An 18918-nucleotide genomic window follows, 5' to 3' on the forward strand; every position below is an offset into this window, starting at 1 on the left:
TCAATATTAGTAGTAGTAGTTTTACATATATTTTTGTTATGGAAATGCATCTTAATTACTAACTTAATTAGGCTTATTTTTCCACAATTTAATTTAGTTTAATTTTTATAATAAGGATTGTGTGTTAGGCCAAGATTTAGTTAGAACAAATGGGAAGTAAATGAAAAGACAAATCACAACAACAAGGATTGTATAACTAAAAAACCATAAAAGAATGGAATGGCCACCCTAAGATCTCTCTAAAATCTAAACAATTTGTAGACAACACATAGGCAAACAAAAACCAAATCTTGCATATTGACACATTGTTGGGTTTTGTCTATTCTTGGTGGGTTTTGTTCTCTCTCTTTCTGTTCATACGTTTTTTTTTTCTCTTCTCTGGAAGGCAGGAAAGAGAAAAAGAAAAGTTATTTAGCGAAAAAAAAAAAAGAAAAAGAAAAGTTCATTGGGATCGAAAAGAGGTAAGATTGTTCTTGAAGAATCGATTCTATAGAGCGTGTTAGCTTCAATGCTAACTTGGGAGACCCCAGTTATGCTTGCAAGCAACACCGCCTCAACCAAAAAGCTAGCCTTCATTACCACCTTTCTCATCATTGTGTTATGTCCGGTCACAATGGTCATGTCTCAGCCGCAGGCGGATGTTTTGCCACTGCCAGCCTCAGACGCAGATTGCCTCTTGAGATTTAAAGATACTTTGGTTAATGCATCGTTCATTAGCAGTTGGGATCCTTCCATCTCCCCGTGTAAGCGAAACTCAGAGAATTGGTTCGGTGTTCTCTGTGTTACCGGTAATGTTTGGGGCCTACAACTCGAAGGAATGGGCTTAACCGGGAAGCTTGACCTTGAACCATTAGCTGCAATCAAGAATCTACGAACCTTGAGCTTCATGAACAACAAATTTAACGGTTCAATGCCATCTGTCAAGAATTTTGGTGCGTTGAAATCATTGTACTTGTCTAACAACCGGTTTACAGGGGAGATACCCGCGGATGCGTTTGATGGTATGCATCATTTGAAGAAGCTTCTGTTGGCTAACAACGCGTTTCGAGGGAGTATCCCTTCTTCTTTAGCTTATTTGCCAATGCTTTTAGAGTTGAGGCTAAATGGGAATCAGTTTCATGGGGAAATACCTTATTTTAAACAAAAGGACCTTAAGTTGGCTAGCTTCGAAAACAATGACCTCGAGGGACCTATACCGGAAAGCCTTAGCAACATGGATCCTGTCTCCTTTTCAGGTAATTAAACAAACAGTTCAAGTACATCTGCAAATGTTTGGTAAACTATAGGAGTTCTTATGTAAAAACAGAATCTTTCTTGCTTTGTTGACATTGCAGGGAACAAGAACTTGTGTGGTCCTCCACTAAGCCCATGTTCGAGTGATTCAGGATCTTCTCCGGATCTCCCTTCTAGTCCCACGGAAAAGAACAAGAACCAATCTTTCTTCATCATTGCAATTGTTCTGATTGTCATTGGGATAATACTGATGATCATTTCGCTTGTGGTCTGTATCCTTCATACCAGAAGACGCAAGAGTTTGTCGGCTTATCCATCCGCGGGTCAGGACAGGACAGAGAAATACAACTACGATCAATCTACGGACAAGGATAAAGCTGCAGATTCTGTAACGAGTTACACTAGTAGAAGAGGAGCAGTACCGGATCAGAATAAACTCTTGTTTTTGCAAGATGACATTCAAAGATTTGACCTTCAAGATCTTCTTAGAGCCTCTGCTGAAGTTCTTGGGAGCGGAAGCTTTGGCTCTTCTTATAAAACTGGGATAAATAGCGGACAGATGCTGGTCGTGAAGAGGTATAAACATATGAACAATGTTGGAAGAGATGAGTTTCATGAGCATATGAGACGGTTAGGGAGATTGAAACATCCGAATCTGTTGCCTATTGTGGCTTACTATTACCGCAGAGAAGAGAAGCTCTTGATCGCTGAGTTCATGCCAAATCGTAGCTTGGCAAGCCATCTTCACGGTATGTAACATTCAACTTTTTTGGTCGATTAAAATTGTAACTTTATCAGTTTTGACTAAAAAAATGCTCTGTTTCAGCGAATCATTCTGTGGATCAACCGGGATTGGATTGGCCAACAAGGCTAAAGATTATACAAGGAGTGGCTAAGGGTTTAGGTTACTTGTTCAACGAGCTAACAACCCTAACAATCCCTCACGGTCATCTCAAGTCATCGAACGTTGTATTGGACGAATCATTTGAGCCACTCCTAACCGATTATGCACTAAGACCAGTGATGAACTCAGAGCAGTCTCACAATCTAATGATCTCTTATAAATCACCAGAGTATAGCTTAAAGGGACATCTAACTAAAAAGACAGATGTTTGGTGCCTGGGGGTATTGATCTTGGAGCTTTTAACAGGTAGGTTTCCGGAGAATTATCTAAGCCAAGGGTACGATGCTAACATGAGCCTCGTAACTTGGGTGAGCAACATGGTTAAGGAGAAGAAAACAGGTGACGTGTTTGACAAGGAAATGACTGGGAAGAAAAACTGCAAAGCAGAGATGCTAAACCTTTTGAAAATCGGGTTGAGTTGTTGCGAAGAAGATGAAGAAAGGAGGATGGAGATGAGAGATGCTGTGGAGAAGATAGAGAGGTTAAAAGAAGGAGAGTTTGACAATGATTTCGCATCGACGACACATAATGTCTTTGCTTCTCGGTTGATAGACGACGATGACTTTGGTTTCGCCATGAATCGATGATGAAACTGATCAGTCTTCTCCAGAACAATGGAAAAAGCTAAACAATTTGTAATCTTTGATGCCAAATAAAAAGAAGAACTTTCTTTTTCTTCTTTGTTATGTAACTTTTTCCATTCTTATAAATCATTCTCTTCGTGTAATTGTAAATCCATTTTGCAGAGTTTTGAAAATTTTACTCATTTCTTATTTTCAAGTACAAGAATCAAATCCATGCAAAAAGTAATGAATCCATGCGTAGTGACAACATAGCTTGAGATCGAAATACTCAAATTGCATTGTATGTGGATGAAAAGTTTCCAACTTCAAAAAAAGTTTGGAACTTTTTTCTCGAGAATTGTATTTTAGGGCTAAAAATTGAATTTTTGGGGATAAACTAATTACTATGGCGGAGAATTCGCGGCTACGAGAGCTACGGAGACACAGATGATGAAAGAGAGAAAGAGAGAGAGAGAGAGAGAGAATGTGAGGTTAAAATTATCCATTGTTGTTCTTCAGTGCACCACTGAATCGAAGTTTTCTAATTTGGAGAAAGAGGATTTCTCAAAACCCCTAATTTAGGAAGACCGCAGATTTCTTTAGTATTGAGAATGAGATTCTCCGAGAAGATGGATTAGTGAATCGAGAGGTTGATATCGTTAAATGCGGGGATTTTGCAATCTAGGGTTCTTAAGCATTGTAATCGATGAAGGCTCAAAAGGGAAGCTCGAAGAAGAAAGGTACGAATTCTGGGTTAGTCGCTGTAGCAGTGGATAACAATAAAGGAAGCCAACATGCTCTCAAATGGGCTGCTGATCATCTTGTCTCTAAAGGACAAACCATTATCCTCCTCCATGTTATCCTTAGGTCATCCTCTGATTCAGGTCTGAGCTTATGACAAAACCTGTTTTTGTTCTTTTTGTTGTTTTGATTTTTTGGATTCTGGATATACTTAAATGTTGTGGTGTTATGGGTTTGCTTGCAGGTGAGATTACTGCAGAGAAACATAAGCAAGCTGAAAATCTTTTTGTGACATTTCATTGCTACTGCAGTCGAAAAGAGGTAATATCTCTTGTCCTCGCTTGCTTTGTTTCTAAAGTGAATCTATGTTATAGCATAGCTTTTGGTAATTGAATGCATTGTTCTTTACTCTCTGTTGCTAGATACAATGCCTTGATGTCACGCTTGAGGATGACAACATTGTCAAGTCCCTTGCGGAATATGTTTCCTCTGGTGTGATTGAGAATTTGATTCTTGGTGCTCCTTCGAGGCATGGATTCATGAGGTAGTAATATGAATCTCTTCTCTCCTATAAGTTTGAATCCTCTTCCTTGTTTTATCCTTATGTGTTTCTTTGATTCAATCTGTTGACAGGAAATTTAAGATTTCTGATACACCGAGCAATGTAGCGAAAGCAGCACCTGATTTCTGTACAGTTTACGTTATTTCAAAAGGGAAGATATCATCTGTCCGCCATGCCTCACGAGCTGCTCCATATCGGTCTCCGCTTATGGGTCAGATTGAAAACCACTCTGAAATCATAAACTACGAAAAGTTCAGAAACACCATGAGCTTTAGAGGTAAAATCATTAACTAGTTTTTTTAGGCTAAACCATGTGACACCACACACATCTTGAATTTTTTTCTTTCGTTGGTACAAACAGATAGGGCTCCTCCCAGGTCTTCGACTGCTAGCTCCATTGAAGATTATGGAAAGTAATGTTTCATGAGGATATTTTTCGTCTTTGACAAAAAACTGATTCGTTTTGAAGGAAGATACTTATCGCTCTTTCTTTCGCGGTAATATCGTCAACAGGTCACCTATGGCAAGGACGTCAAATTACGCAAACTCATTCTTTGATTTGGAAGATTCCGAAAACGACATATCATTTGTTTGCTCAGGCAGGCCAAGTACCGCAAGCTCAGGCCGGCCAAGTACAAGTACCGGAAGGTCTGACATATCTTTTGTGAGCTCAGGCAGGCCGAGTACAAGCACCACTGGAAGCCCTTCCTTCATCTACGATTTTCCTGATTCTGGTTTAACTCCGAGAGAGTCGACGAGCTCTGGACACTCTATGCGTCTAGGAATCAGGTTCAATGACACAAATATCCAACATGATTTCTCATTCGTCTCACAAGATAGCGGTCGGTCATCTTGTTCTTGTTCACCACAAAACTTGGTAAGATGCGTTTGATTGGTTATAGATAGCAATACATATGTTTTCGGGAATGGTTTACTATATATTTTTCTTGAAAAATGTATAGGAAGAAGTGGAAGCTGAGATGCGGAGATTGAAGCAGGAACTGAAACACGCAATTGACATGTATGGATCAGCTTGCAGAGAAGCACTAGCTGCAAAGCAAGAGGTAAAACGATATAAGACGAAACCGTCCCTGTGTATATATATTCTTGTACAGTGCTGACTGAAAGAAATTTTACTTATGGATCAAAGGCGAAGGAGCTCCAACGTCAGAAAATTGAAGAGGAAGGGTGGGTGCAAGAAGGACAGTTATCAGAGAAATCTACAAAGTCCATAGTGGAAAAAGAGAGAGCACATAAAGCTGCGAAGGATGCTTCTGAAACAGCAGGCAAGATAGCAGAGCTCGAAACACAAAGAAGAGCTATAGAAGCTGCAGGTTCTTTCTCTGATTCCAGTTTAAGGTATCGAAGGTATGTCATTGGTGAGATTGAAGAAGCCACAAACTCATTCGACAAGGCTAATAAAATAGGCGAAGGCGGGTATGGTCCTGTCTATAAGGGTTATCTTGATCATACCCCTGTTGCTATTAAGGCTTTGAAAGCAGATGCAGTTCAAGGAAGATCTCAATTTCAAAGAGAGGTAAGTTCACTTAAAAATCCTATACTTCTCAAATCTAAATAGAAATCAGACTTTAACTTAGGTGTGGACTGACTATTGAGTATTGAGCATTGTTATAGGTAGAAGTTCTTAGCTGCATAAGACACCCACACATGGTACTACTAATTGGAGCATGTCCAGAGTATGGAGTGCTTGTATATGAGTATATGGCCAAAGGGAGTTTAGCTGATAGGCTCTATAAGTATGGAAACACACCACCACTCTCGTGGGAGCTCAGGTTCCGAATTGCAGCCGAAGTTGCGACGGGTCTGCTCTTCCTACACCAGACGAAACCCGAGCCTATAGTGCACCGTGATCTTAAACCCGGAAACATTTTGATTGACCAGAACTACGTAAGCAAAATAGGGGACGTTGGATTAGCCAAACTAGTGCCTGCAGTTGCTGAAAACGTCACGCAGTGCCACGTGTCATCAACCGCTGGGACTTTCTGTTACATTGACCCTGAGTACCAACAAACTGGAATGCTAGGTGTGAAATCTGATGTCTACTCTTTTGGTATCTTGCTTCTCGAACTGCTCACAGCGAAAAGGCCGACGGGTTTGGCTTATACCGTTGAGCAAGCAATGGAGCAAGGGAAATTCAAGGATATGTTAGACCCAGCAGTGCCTAACTGGCCGGTGGAAGAAGCTATGTCTTTGGCAAAGATTGCTCTTAAATGTGCACAGCTGAGAAGGAAAGACCGACCAGACCTCGGAAAAGAGGTTTTACCAGAGCTCAATAAATTGAGAGCTCGTGCAGATACGAATATGGAATGGATGATGTTCAACTTAAGTAGAGGTCGTCTAACACCAAATCATAGCCAAGTGTCCTTGCCACCAGTTGTAAGTAATGAAAAAGCTCTTTGCAATTCTAGTCTTTAAGTTAAAATCTTTGAAATGCTTTGGTTGCAGGATGAACTAAGTGTATGCTCGGATAAGTCTTATACACATTCAAGCACTGTATCCGACACAGAGAAGAACTCAGGTGCATTAGAGAACCATATTTTTTCCATCTTCTTTAACATTTTTACAATGTGTTTGATCCATCAAATCTTACAGTTTACTCTGTTTCTTTTCCAGACCAAAACGAAGAGGATTAGCATATTTTGTGTGTTGAAGGAAATGGAGTGAGACCATTGTTAAAGCTTATGTAATTGTGAATATTGTTGTATGTATGTATGTATATAATTCGTAAAGGAAGAAAATAACTGAAGGAAAAAGTTGAGTAGGTTTGTTATAATATCTCTGCAAAGACGCAAACTCTTTTTTTGATATGTAAGACAAAATATATAGACCACATAATTCGCACCCTAATTCTAAGAAACTTCTAAATTGAGAAATTGGTTCATCGATTTCAGTGGAAAGTGGTACTTAGCTAAATTGAGAAAGGTGCCTCAATTTCAGTAGAACCTGACGCAAAATTTCGCGATCATGCATGACTCAAATTGGTTTATTCACTTAAATAAAAAAGTTGTTTCCCTATCTAGTTGAAGTTCTCAATTCAAACGCAACTTCTTACTTTTTCTTTTTATTTATACTGGAATGAATTTTTCGTCAATGCTAGACCTCAATATTTGGTGATTAAGTCCAAAAAATTATAGCAATATTCATTAGTTAAATCATAATAATATTTGTTATTTCTGCTAAATATATTAGTTTTAAATTGGTAAATATATCAGTCATCATACTTTATATATGTGCACAAGAAAAAGAGGAAAAAAAACTAACTTTTAATAAATTGAACGCTATCCTCTATATCTCGTCCTGGTCCAAATGTAAACTTCAATATCCTTTTGATTTTATTGCTGATTGCTTTAAAAAATTTCACAAACACTTTTATCATTCTTTTATTCCACCAAAATCTACAGACATAATACTTTGTAATTTTATGTAAAAATCTTCAAAATTTGGGAAAAGAAAAATCATTTAAAATCAATTTGCATTAACTGGATTTATTTCCAAAGGTGTGGTATTGTGTTTATATATGTGGAGTTGTTGGCTAGTAATATAATAAGGAAAAGAGTGAAACATATGTAGTATAACGTATTTCTAGTTTTTTTCTCTGTATTAATGAATCACTAATTAAGTAGTATGCATTAATTGAATTATCAGAAGCTGGTCACAAAAGTCTACCAAAAAAAACAAAAAAATTGGTCAGAAGAAAATGAAAATAATGAGAATAAAAAAGGGAAAAAAAATAAGAAGCTAGCAAACAAAGCAATTAACATTTCAAGGCAGTTAATTCATCATGCAAGGTGCTTATGTGTGACAACGTCATGCGTTACTTTTTGCGTCTACACTCATCTCTCTAACGCAATCCACTAATTCTGGTAATGGATTCTGCTATTTAGACCAGCCAGTTTCTTCGTCTCTCAATCATCATCCAAAAACATTCTTCTCACAAGAATCAGATTCAAGATAGAAGTTTTTCAAACAATGTCTAGTCCTCTTGGTCACTTTCAGATTCTTGTTTTTCTTCATGCTTTGCTTATCTTCTCAGCTGAGTCCCGCAAAACCCAATTGCTGAACGATAATGATGTTGAATCTAGCGACAAGAGTGCAAAAGGCACACGATGGGCTGTTTTAGTTGCTGGATCAAATGAATATTATAACTACAGGCATCAGGTTGTTAAATTATGTTTGAACGTTTAACATAACAAAAAAAAAAAAGGTCCAAGCGAGATTTGTATGAACTAAATCGACCGACGTTTTATTTCACAGGCTGACATATGCCACGCGTATCAGATACTCCGAAAAGGCGGTTTAAAAGATGAAAACATCATTGTGTTTATGTATGATGATATCGCGTTTTCCTCGGAGAATCCTAGGCCTGGAGTTATCATTAATAAACCAGATGGAGAAGATGTTTATAAAGGAGTTCCTAAGGTTCTTATTTCTACTTCTTTTGTGCGTTATTTCTACGTTGAATTCAATTACATATATATATTCAAGTTTTGTTGTTATTGGTTGGGTAGGACTACACTAAAGAAGCTGTTAATGTTCAAAACTTCTACAATGTGTTACTTGGAAATGAAAGTGGCGTCACAGGAGGAAATGGCAAAGTTGTGAAAAGTGGTCCTAATGATAATATCTTCATCTATTATGCTGACCATGGAGCTCCTGGCTTAATAGGTTTTCTTAATTTTATGAAATTATTACGTACCATCAATCCATATCTATAATAAAAGATTTTCTCTTGATACTACGAAACCGCGATTTTCTCAGCGATGCCCACTGGTGATGAAGTTATGGCAAAAGATTTCAATGAAGTCTTGGAGAAGATGCATAAGAGAAAAAAATACAACAAGATGGTATATAACTCAACCATTCGTTACCTAGCTTTATACATATGTGTTCTGTTTTTGAATCTCTATGGTGTGTTTTTTTGGATGTTTAGGTGATCTATGTTGAAGCATGTGAATCAGGAAGTATGTTTGAAGGGATTTTAAAGAAAAATCTCAACATATACGCAGTGACTGCTGCTAATTCTAAAGAGAGCAGCTGGGGAGTTTACTGTCCTGAGTCATATCCTCCTCCTCCTTCTGAGATTGGAACTTGTCTCGGCGATACATTTAGCATCTCTTGGCTTGAGGACAGGTACTGCAAACAAAAAAGATTCAATCCTTATGGACTATTCGAATGATTTGATTTGTTCTTGAAGAATATTTGTTCATTTGTTCTATGTTTTGTGTGTGTTTGGGGACAGTGACCTTCATGACATGAGCAAAGAGACTTTGGAGCAACAATACCACGTTGTAAAGAGAAGAGTAGGATCTGATGTACCAGAGACTTCTCATGTATGCCGTTTCGGAACAGAGAAGATGCTTAAAGATTATCTTTCCTCTTACATTGGAAGAAATCCTGAAAACGATAACTTCACTTTCACGGAATCCTTTTCCTCACCAATCTCTAATTCTGGCTTGGTCAATCCGCGCGATATTCCTCTGCTATACCTCCAGAGAAAGGTGAGCTTTTTTCGGGTTTTTTGATCATTTTAAACGAAAGAGTTTTCAGCATGTTTTAATGTTTATTCATCTCTTAGATTCAAAAAGCTCCAATGGGATCACTTGAAAGCAAAGAAGCTCAGAAGAAATTGCTTGACGAAAAGAATCATAGGAAACAAATCGATCAGAGCATTACAGACATTCTGCGGCTTTCAGTTAAACAAACCAATGTCTTAAATCTCTTAACTTCCACAAGAACAACAGGACAGCCTCTTGTAGACGATTGGGATTGCTTCAAGACTCTAGTAACAAACCACATCTCAAACCTTGTTACTTGTGTTCTACGCAACAACCATTGCATTATTACTAAACCAGTGTATATCGAATGAAAATCGCAGGTTAATAGCTTCAAGAATCACTGCGGTGCAACGGTGCATTACGGATTGAAGTATACAGGAGCGCTTGCCAATATCTGCAATATGGGAGTGGATGTGAAGCAAACTGTTTCAGCCATTGAACAAGCTTGTTCGATGTAATGATTTGCAAAACAATGTGATATTCGACTTTAAAAATATCAAAGTTAATTTCAATAAAACTCGATGTAGAGATGGTTGGTTCATGATACTACTTTTACATGAAAAGCTTTTTAATCGATGATAACGCGAAAGTCTTGGTCTAAATTTGTGAATTGGATTCATGGAACAATAACCTCGTACCAACTGTACGGTACGGACGGCTGTACTTTGGTTGAGTTACCCAATAATAGTCTTCTTCCAATAACTTGTTGACCACGAAAACAATAGACATATAAAAGGCAGACAGATCATTTAAATCAAACAAGGAAAAATAAGAAACAAGAACAACTAGGGTTTGATTAACCTAGCTTGTTTTTTATTTAAAGTTCTATGAAGATAACAACTTTCATCATAAGATCTTTATCGTTGTTATCTATGATCTATCAAATGCAAAGTCTTTTGACATTGATAGATATATAAATGATTCCTTTTGAACTTTTCTCAAGACACCATTCCGCTTGATTTTTTTGATATCTTTCTTTCTATTCAACAAAAATGATTTCGCTAAGTTTCATCGTGCGTCTAGCAAACCAGGAGAACAGACGAAACAGAAGGTACGAAACTAACATTAAGGATCGTCTTGTCTCGGGGGAGTTATCGGACGGTAGCAGACCAGCCAGAGATCAAAACGGTGTCCCGAGAGGACATCTTGCGGTCTATGTGGGGCGCGAAGAGAGGCAAAGGTTTGTGATACCGACCAAGTATCTTCAATATCCTGAATTTAGGAGTTTGATGGATGAAGTAGCGGACGAGTTTGGGTACGATCATGAAGGAGGGATTCATATTCCTTGTGAAGAAAGTGTTTTTGAAGAGATTTTGATTAGATACATGTCTTGTGACAAGAAGAAATAAGTGTACATACAATACAAATATATATAAGCATTTTTAAAATATTTCTACTCCTTCGTATTCTTTCTCCCCATTGGCATTTCATGGAACACCTAGTAAGCAACTCTGTCTTCTTGAACCATTCTCTACCAACGATTTCTCCTCTGCTCTGCATAGGTATCAAAACAAGATACAGAGCTTCTTGGTAATGAAAATGCTAAGTCATTTATTCTAAGAGAGAATGAATCAAGGAACAAAAATAATGCCATGTTCCTTAATAGTATCGATTACAATCCCTAGCTTCCCTTCAATTCTTTCTCCCTTTCTTGGCTCATAAGAGACAGCATAGACGTCTGCTTCCATTGAACGCTCAGCTATGAGCTTACCGATGAGTCTACACGCTTCGTTATCAACAAGAGACGGTATATTAGTCCTTATATCTCTAGCATTTGTGGTGGCAACTGAAATGACTTTGCTTGTTGGCCTATGCATCACTTTAGCGTGTATGAATTTCCTGGAGAAGAACACATTCAGAAGGAAAGGCCTCATGTACATGTCCGTTCTCTGTTTCCATGACTTCCTGTTGGGTCTTTTCGCTGCTTCACCTCGTGATCTTCGAGTCCACGCAGCTTGCACAAAAGAATCCTACAGCAATCCATCAACCAAAACTTTTCTATAGCAAAAATAACTCTTATTAACGGTGACTGGAATACTAAGACAAGACTCAAGAGTGTATTCTGAATCATTAGGTGCTATTTAGAAGAAAAAATCGAATCTTGAAATACCCAACCGATAAAGAGATAAGCTTTGAAGATAATCACTCGCAAGCCTAAATGGCAAATTGAACTTCCGTGAGAAGAAACACAAATCATGAAAAAAGAAAACCACATTTTTATTCACATTAAGAGTTTCTAGTTTCATGTTCATAAAGATTCACTAGAAGAAGCCTAGATTTTTACTTTAAACCACAAATTACAATTGCCTAAATCTGAACAACGAGCTCAAACATATAAGAACACACTAAGCTAAAAAAAATCAGACAAGCACAATACTATACGCGCAAGAGAAAGTACGAAACAACCTCAGAGATTGTGCATGGACTACGAAAGTAGACGGCTTTACCTTCTTGACAATGGGGGATGAGATAACAGAGCCGATTTCGATGGAGAGTTTAGGAAAGGAAGATTGCCATGAAACTGCAGAACCCAGTTTGGTGAAACGATTCGAACGAGTCAGATTCGAGTCGAAGGGGACGAGTGAGCAAGTTGATGAAATCAAGCAAGACATCTTCGTCGAGCTTGAAGAGTGAGAAAGAAAGCTCTCGGAGTGGGAGAAAGTAAACTAATCGGATAGGGCTCGGCCGCTAACCCAGGACCGGCTGATTGGACCAGTTAAAATCGGTTATTTAAAAACCTGAGAAAATTGGTGAACCGGATCGAATCGTCAACCCCAAACGCCCGGTTACGAGTTATAAAGATATTTTGGAGAAATAAAGGGCCAAAAACGAGCGTTTTGATTCCATAAGTGGGGTTGTAAATAAATTACTAGAAAATTGTTAAAATAAAATAAAAATTGGGAGAAACACATAAACCCTAAAAAGCTTAAATCTTTCTTCCCATAAATTATTAGTTTATACTCTTCTAGGTCTCTCTGTTCACAATCTGATGGAAGTTTGTTTTTTTCTTTGTTTTCTAATTATGTTTTAATTGAATATTCTCTGTTGCCCTTTTTTGAATCTCTTGTTCTGTCTCTCTGATAAAATCTTTGAAAGAACAAACGGAGACAGAGAGTGAGAGAAAATGGCAATGGTTGTTCCAAAAGAAGGGCTTGTGGTTATGGACAAGGAATCTGTTTCTTCAGCTTCATCGGATTCTCATCTTCGTCTCCAACCTCACTTTCCTGACTTCACTATTCCTGTTAAAGTCAGTTCCTTTTCTTTTTGTTCTTTCTGGTCCAGTCTCTCTCTGCTTTTATGAGTATATTTGAATTTGTGGAGTTTTAACATTCTGGATTATGTTTTGGTAATGGTATTATGTTGTTTGGATATGCATGAGATAAGGGTCTGCTACTTGATTGAATGATTTTATAGAACCATTGTGTGATATTTTCTCTCTGTTATGTTTGATTCAGGATTTCTTCAAGTCTAGGGAAGCCCGTGAGTTTCTTAGTGGGGCTTTAGCTGGAGCTATGACCAAAGCTGTTCTTGCTCCACTTGAGACTATAAGGTCTGTATAGTCCCTTGTGATCTCCTCAATAATACACTTTGATGTCTAAAATTTAACTAAAAATTGCATTGTGCGGTGTGAAATCTGGCAGGACAAGAATGATTGTTGGTGTTGGATCGAGAAGCATTCCAGGTAGTTTTCTGGAAGTTGTACAGAAGCAAGGGTGGCAAGGTCTTTGGGCTGGCAATGAAATCAATATGATTCGAATCATTCCAACGCAAGCAATTGAGTTAGGGACATTCGAGTGGGTAAAACGTGCAATGACATCAGCTCAAGTGAAGTTGAAGAAGATTGAGGACGCCAAGATTGAAATCGGTGATTTTAGTTTCAGTCCGTCCATATCGTGGATCTCTCCTGTTGCTGTGGCTGGTGCATCTGCTGGTATTGCCAGTACACTTGTTTGCCATCCTCTCGAAGTCCTCAAGGTAATGTCTTAGTCAATCAAAGTCTGTTTTATAACGCTATTGAATTTTTTTAGTCTAGAGTTGAAAGAGAGTGATGTTCTCTGATCTTTACCAGGATAGATTGACTGTGAGCCCTGAGATTTATCCAAGCTTAAGCCTTGCAATTCCAAGAATTTTTAGAGCCGATGGAATCCGTGGATTTTACGCTGGCTTAGGACCAACATTGGTCGGGATGCTTCCTTACAGCACATGTTATTACTTCATGTATGACAAAATGAAGACCTCATACTGCAAATCCAAGAACAAAAAGGCTTTAAGCCGTCCAGAGATGCTTGTTCTTGGAGCTTTAGCTGGTAAGTAATTGAAGAAACCACTCCCTTTACAGTATTTCCTTACTTAAATCATGTTTAAGACTCATTGAGTTGTGACTGGGGTCAGGTCTAACGGCGAGCACCATAAGCTTCCCCTTGGAAGTAGCGCGGAAGCGGTTGATGGTTGGAGCTCTGAAGGGAGAATGCCCACCAAACATGGCTGCAGCAATAGCAGAAGTAGTGAAGAAAGAAGGAGTGATGGGACTCTACAGAGGATGGGGAGCAAGTTGTTTGAAAGTCATGCCATCTTCAGGCATTACTTGGGTCTTCTATGAAGCCTGGAAAGATATTTTGCTTGCCGCCAACACCAAACCACTCATATAATGACGAAATTGTAACCTAAGTTATTATTGTTTCTTTAAAGCTAAAGCCTGTCATCACATTTCTAAGTTATGATTTAGGGAATGTGGTGGCTTGGACATGAGATGTTTTTTTGGCACCTGGGAGTGTTATGATTCCCATGAGAAGTAGAAGATGAGTTTTTTTTAATTCTTGAGGCTAATTCTCTGTGTTCTTCTCGTCAAAACAAAGAAGTAAGAAGCAAATCAAATTATTAATCACAGATCATGTCCACACCATATACATATTGTAATACCATCACACTTCCATTCATAGATACAAGCATATATACATAAGCATTTTCAAATACATATTTGTCTAAGTCAAACATTGTACAAATCTGCAACCCAAAAGAAAATCTTCTGTCTAACCTTCTGTTCCCTCTTCTGAGACTTCACTCTCTGTAACAATAACATATTAGAACGTTCAGATTTCTTTAGCAGAGTCATATTGACAACTCAAGTTTTAGTTTTAGAGAAAAGTACCTTCACCAAACAGTTGTTCGAATCGGGCTACTATGTGTTTCCCGTATGTGTATTTCCGCAAACTTTGGAGATGAATTTTCATCCTCTGCACCAGAATCTCCCTTTGCTGATCTTTACTGATCTCCAAGACTTTCTGGACCACGTAATTTGCAAACTGATCCTTCATCATCGCCTGCAGAACAAAAGAGTGTTAAAATAAGTCCAGGAGGATTCAAAGAGCTATCTTTAGGATTTTGTTCTTACTAGCAAGTGATTGTCTTCCTCGGATTTGCCCATTATCTCTTCAATCAGGAACTCTCTTTCGGTACTATCAGCGTGTTCCAAACACTTCTCTACAACGTTAGATGCGTATTTGTGCTGACTCATCTGAACAACATTCCCTGTCAACTTCTCAATGATCTGTCTCCTTTCATCGGGCTTCCCTCTCTCCAGGACATGCTACAAGAAAAACATAAGCCAAAGCACAATATTAAGAACAAAAAGATTTCAAGACAATTCCAAGAGGGACAATGGATCCGAGATTAACCAGACCTGAGTGACATAATTCCCATACTGATCATGAGCAAGAGCAAACGCAGATTCCAATATTTCATCTATTATACAATGAGTCTCCTCATCATCTGAGCAATGCTCCAAGATTCTCTATAACAAAGCAGACAGGAAAATAATGAATATTTCAAGTTCAGAGTACAAGAGGAGACAGAGCTCGCTCTTTTCCAATTACCTGGATAACTCGGCATCCATAAGGATGAGTAGAAAGAGTGGCGACTTGACCACGGAAAGCAGCAATTACGAATCCAATCCTACCAGCAGGCATACTCTCGATACATTTTTGGATAACATGATTTCCGTTTTGATCTCTAACACACTTCAGCACATTCCCATCGAGCTCACGAATTAGTTCTGTCTTTTGGTCAACATCTATCACTTCAAGGGCCTATAAATATCATAAGGTACAAACAAGCACATGGAAACTTAACTACAATTTACTTCAAGATACTGACATTGATATAAGGAAAGTAAAATTAATAAATTTACCTTTTGTATCACACGGCATCCATACATTTGTAAGCTTAGTGAAACCATCTGACCAGCAAGTTGCTTCACAAGTTCTTCTCTCTGTGCCGGAGTTCCATGTTCTATGAACTGATTCAAAAATCACAATGTATTTTATGGACAAGATCTTTTCAGCTTAGAAAAAAAGAAGAAGAAAAAGTGGCTCACTTTTTGGATGACATAATTTCCAAAAACGTCAGTCATCAATTTTGAAGCTTGTGGAAGAACCTCACTGAAAACAGATGCCTTCTCCTCATCGGAGCAGTGCTCCAACTTCTGTTGAATAAACCGGCTGCCATGCTGATCGACGCTGAAGTTCAGAAAAATGAGTAGTAAATTAAGATTACTATGACATCATTTCTTTTGAACCTTTCAAAACACTACTTCAGAATTAAAGAAAATGATAGATTCGGAGCAGAAACACTGCCTGAATTCAACAACACGCCCTGCAATATCAGAAAGCTCGAGTTTCCGAGCATTTGGAGACTTAAGTTCATCAAGAAAAGAATGTCTTTTTAGATCATCAACGATGCTGCTGGCTCCCCCTCTGTTCCCTTGCCATCCACCAGGGTAGATCCCAGTGTTTCTACTTGGCCCTTGTTGATGATACCTTGTTTCACTTCGTCTTCCAAAGTGGCTCATCATTCCACCAACCGGTGAGGATGGCATCACCGGACTAGCAAGAGGTGATCCTGGATACTGCGGCATTACTCTTACACCAGGCGGCACTGCAAAATAGTTTCCCATGTGCCGCGGACTTTGCAACCCGTAACCCGGACTCAATGGACTGTTGAGAGGTTCATGATTTGCCATATAGCCAACAGCTTGTTGGTCTTTCTGCCCAAAAGAATCAGTGCTGCTCTGAAACGGAGGAGCATACGCGTCCACTTGAGCCTGTTGAAAATATTGCAACTGAAAAGGATCCACAAGAGAAGGAATGTTTTGTCCACTCGATGATACTCCAGGCAGGAGCCGAGGGTTGTTGTAGCCCGAAGAAGTAGATGAGATATCATATGGCATAGGAACAGTCGCTTCATGAGATGGGTATCCACTCATATATTGAGGGACAATACCAGAAGCAGGAGGGTAACCACCATAATTATATTGCGGGACGAACATACCCGAGGACTGAAAGTTTTGATGGTAAAATGGACTCAGAGATGTCATATATGCTGCTGTTGATGTATACATAGGAGGCGGTGCCAAACCGTGAGGAGATTGGAAAGTCGAATGTACCTCGCCAGTTGCAATCTTTGGTAAGCTCTGCATCATGTCCTGTGTACCACCTATCCTCGGATAGCTCATTTGCTGTGGCGAACTAGCTTGAACCTGATACGATGAAGGTGTGTATTGTGGAGGCATTCTCCTTCCCTGAGATTGTTGGTCTTCTTGGTTCCTCCTCATTCTTGAAGCAACAGAGGATGGAGGAGAAGCACCAAAAACAGATAGATTGTTGTCCTCATGGCTCGCTTGCCTCGCGTTCAATCTCTCTGTCTGTGCATTAGTAAAACTTTGTGAGGCCAAATCAGTGGTAAAGGGATCTTCACTAGCAATAGCATCGCTGGAGAGAGAATCTGTCTCCCTCAGCAGATTAACCGAATTTATATCGGACTCCGGTAATCTTCTTGCGTGTTCTGAAGATGTATCAGAGGAAATGGCATGGATGTCTTGTGCTATTGGACGATTTCCTGCCGAATGAGGCCGCTTGAACACAGAAGAAAGTGTAAGAGGGAAATCTTCCTTTATGTAAAATGAATTAATATTTTAGTAATAAAATAAGGAACCATGTACCTGAATCATATCAGCTATGCTCTTACGACGACCAGCCAAAGAAGCATAAGATTGTTGTTCACCCGATGATGCCTCATCCTCGGGCTCCTCTCTATGAGTTGAAAGAGCAGTTCTAGAAGAATGCAAAGATGATCTTATCCCCATATTATCCCAAGAAGTTGTTGGACTCTGATTATTATCACCAAAATGACGCAACAAGTGCTGATTCTCCCGTGAGATTAACGGAGGAGGGAGTCTCGGATTCAAGTTGATGTTCGACAAATAGTAAGCTACATAAGCAGGATCACTACGTATCTCTTCTTCCGAGTCATAATTCTCAATAGCCCTACTTAAAACTTCAGAGCTACTACCTTCTTGTTGTTTCAAGAGATTCCTAAGAGCTGCAAAGGAACCTTCCATGCTAGGCGGCGCGCTTTCGCTTCTACTAGGGAATTTACCGGTTTGATCACCACTATCCAACCTATTTCTTTTCATAAGGAATCCTAAATCTTCAACAGCCATATCAAGTGAACCAAAGATCCCACTATCACTAGAAGCCTGCCAATTTTTTATATGATCACCCTCAACCATTCTCATAGCGCTCTGCGTAGTCGTCATACTTCTATTATAATCAAGTTTCTATATATCATACAAAGTAAATTTCACAACACCTGACACATAGAGCAAAACCTTAGTCCATAAGAGAACAAAAAGCTAAGAACTTTAAGATATGGTCCCAAATTTCATTAATCACAAGAACAAAAAAACAAGTAATCGACAAGACATGAACGAAATCTACATATCAAGGATCGAAATTTCAGACTAAGATTTTTACCATTTCCTGAAGCTAAAAAATTCAGTCAACTCAATAATCAGGAAAAACAACAACAAGATCATCAAAAGACGCCATCTTTATAAAAGCACACGAAACCGTTGAACTCATTCATTAACCTCTTCACAAACAGAGAATCATATCCTGAAGCTATAATCAGAGATCAAAATTAAACAAAAGACTTAAACTTTATCATTTTCTATTCATAAACTAGTTCCTTGCATGACTTGTAGAAGAAAAAAAAGTAGATACAGAGAGGAAGAGGGAAGAAGAGGCAGAGTTAAGTACCTGATGGTGATATTCAAGCTTCCATGAAAGTGTTTTCTCAAAGAGCTTGAAATAAAATGTTTGAAGAGAGAAGAGACCCAGAGAAAAAGAGAGATAGAGAAATTAAAACTAAACCCTTTGAAAAGTTTGCTTCAAGGGGCTTCGTCGAGTCACCAAGTCAAGACTAATCTTAACACTTTTTTGTTTCTCGGCAATTATTGTAAGGTTTTAGTCTTTAATTTAATACACAAAATTTTATTTAAAG

The 18918-nt window shown here is 38.7% G+C and overlaps 7 protein-coding genes and 2 long non-coding RNA genes across 15 annotated transcripts; 6 read left to right on the top strand and 3 right to left on the bottom strand.

The window, feature by feature from the left end:
• Positions 1–222: 222 nt before the first annotated feature.
• On the top strand, positions 223–2935 carry PRK4 (Leucine-rich repeat protein kinase family protein). Of its 2 annotated transcripts, none has more exons than NM_112910.5 (3): positions 223–1235; positions 1335–1982; positions 2060–2935. In NM_112910.5, exons 1-3 carry the CDS (start codon positions 509–511, stop codon positions 2722–2724), a joined length of 2040 nt encoding a protein of 679 aa, NP_188654.2. In that variant the 5' UTR covers positions 223–508; the 3' UTR covers positions 2725–2935. The 2 variants fall into 2 exon arrangements, with proteins under 2 accessions (NP_188654.2, NP_001326911.1); NM_001338461.1 differs by having other exon boundaries at positions 433–1235; positions 1307–1982; positions 2060–2902.
• AT3G20200 (kinase with adenine nucleotide alpha hydrolases-like domain-containing protein) lies at positions 2921–6894 on the top strand. Of its 4 annotated transcripts, none has more exons than NM_112911.4 (11): positions 2921–3584; positions 3686–3762; positions 3864–3985; positions 4075–4280; positions 4365–4416; positions 4517–4880; positions 4966–5067; positions 5154–5540; positions 5639–6400; positions 6470–6542; positions 6638–6894. In NM_112911.4, exons 1-11 carry the CDS (start codon positions 3407–3409, stop codon positions 6655–6657), a joined length of 2343 nt encoding a protein of 780 aa, NP_188655.2. In that variant the 5' UTR covers positions 2921–3406; the 3' UTR covers positions 6658–6894. The 4 variants fall into 4 exon arrangements, with proteins under 4 accessions (NP_188655.2, NP_001326278.1, NP_001326279.1 ...); NM_001338463.1 differs by having other exon boundaries at positions 2963–3584; positions 5639–6356; positions 6638–6866; NM_001338462.1 differs by having other exon boundaries at positions 5639–6542.
• Positions 6895–7858: 964 nt separating this feature from the next.
• Positions 7859–10255, top strand: DELTA-VPE (delta vacuolar processing enzyme). The gene is made up of 8 exons (NM_112912.3): positions 7859–8182; positions 8279–8443; positions 8533–8689; positions 8783–8868; positions 8955–9154; positions 9264–9522; positions 9600–9806; positions 9900–10255. The coding sequence occupies exons 1-8, from the start codon at positions 7994–7996 to the stop codon at positions 10035–10037; spliced, it is 1401 nt and encodes a 466-aa protein (NP_188656.1). The 5' UTR covers positions 7859–7993; the 3' UTR covers positions 10038–10255.
• Positions 9945–10164, bottom strand: AT3G03955. The gene has a single exon (NR_141051.1). It is a non-coding gene; the product is annotated as an other RNA (long non-coding RNA).
• Positions 10256–10339: 84 nt separating the features above from the next.
• On the top strand, positions 10340–10968 carry AT3G20220 (SAUR-like auxin-responsive protein family). Its single transcript, NM_112913.2, has one exon. The coding sequence runs from the start codon at positions 10572–10574 to the stop codon at positions 10926–10928; it is 357 nt and encodes a 118-aa protein (NP_188657.1). The 5' UTR covers positions 10340–10571; the 3' UTR covers positions 10929–10968.
• On the bottom strand, positions 10865–12359 carry AT3G20230 (Ribosomal L18p/L5e family protein). The gene is made up of 2 exons (NM_112914.5): positions 12027–12359; positions 10865–11549 (listed from the first exon to the last, which is right to left on the bottom strand). Exons 1-2 carry the CDS (start codon positions 12189–12191, stop codon positions 11151–11153), a joined length of 564 nt encoding a protein of 187 aa, NP_566655.1. The 5' UTR covers positions 12192–12359; the 3' UTR covers positions 10865–11150.
• AT3G03965 lies at positions 11528–12049 on the top strand. Its single transcript, NR_141052.1, has one exon. It is a non-coding gene; the product is annotated as an other RNA (long non-coding RNA).
• A 55-nt stretch (positions 12360–12414) lies between the features above and the next one.
• AT3G20240 (Mitochondrial substrate carrier family protein) lies at positions 12415–14462 on the top strand. The gene is made up of 5 exons (NM_112915.3): positions 12415–12826; positions 13035–13129; positions 13221–13554; positions 13649–13886; positions 13972–14462. Exons 1-5 carry the CDS (start codon positions 12704–12706, stop codon positions 14226–14228), a joined length of 1047 nt encoding a protein of 348 aa, NP_188659.1. The 5' UTR covers positions 12415–12703; the 3' UTR covers positions 14229–14462.
• On the bottom strand, positions 14383–18884 carry PUM5 (pumilio 5). Of its 3 annotated transcripts, NM_001338465.1 has the most exons (11): positions 18675–18884; positions 17576–18225; positions 17021–17488; positions 16212–16912; positions 15953–16094; positions 15767–15874; positions 15453–15665; positions 15260–15370; positions 14972–15166; positions 14729–14900; positions 14414–14644 (listed from the first exon to the last, which is right to left on the bottom strand). In NM_001338465.1, the coding sequence occupies exons 2-11, from the start codon at positions 18170–18172 to the stop codon at positions 14610–14612; spliced, it is 2742 nt and encodes a 913-aa protein (NP_001319600.1). In that variant the 5' UTR covers positions 18173–18225; positions 18675–18884; the 3' UTR covers positions 14414–14609. The 3 variants fall into 3 exon arrangements, with proteins under 3 accessions (NP_001327305.1, NP_001319600.1, NP_001327304.1); NM_001338466.1 differs by having other exon boundaries at positions 14383–14644; positions 16212–17488; NM_001338467.1 differs by having other exon boundaries at positions 16212–17488; positions 18390–18675.
• Positions 18885–18918: the final 34 nt, after the last annotated feature.

Source organism: Arabidopsis thaliana, chromosome 3 (genome assembly GCF_000001735.4).
Source record: "Arabidopsis thaliana chromosome 3, partial sequence".
Classification (NCBI taxonomy): Eukaryota; Viridiplantae; Streptophyta; class Magnoliopsida; order Brassicales; family Brassicaceae; genus Arabidopsis; species Arabidopsis thaliana.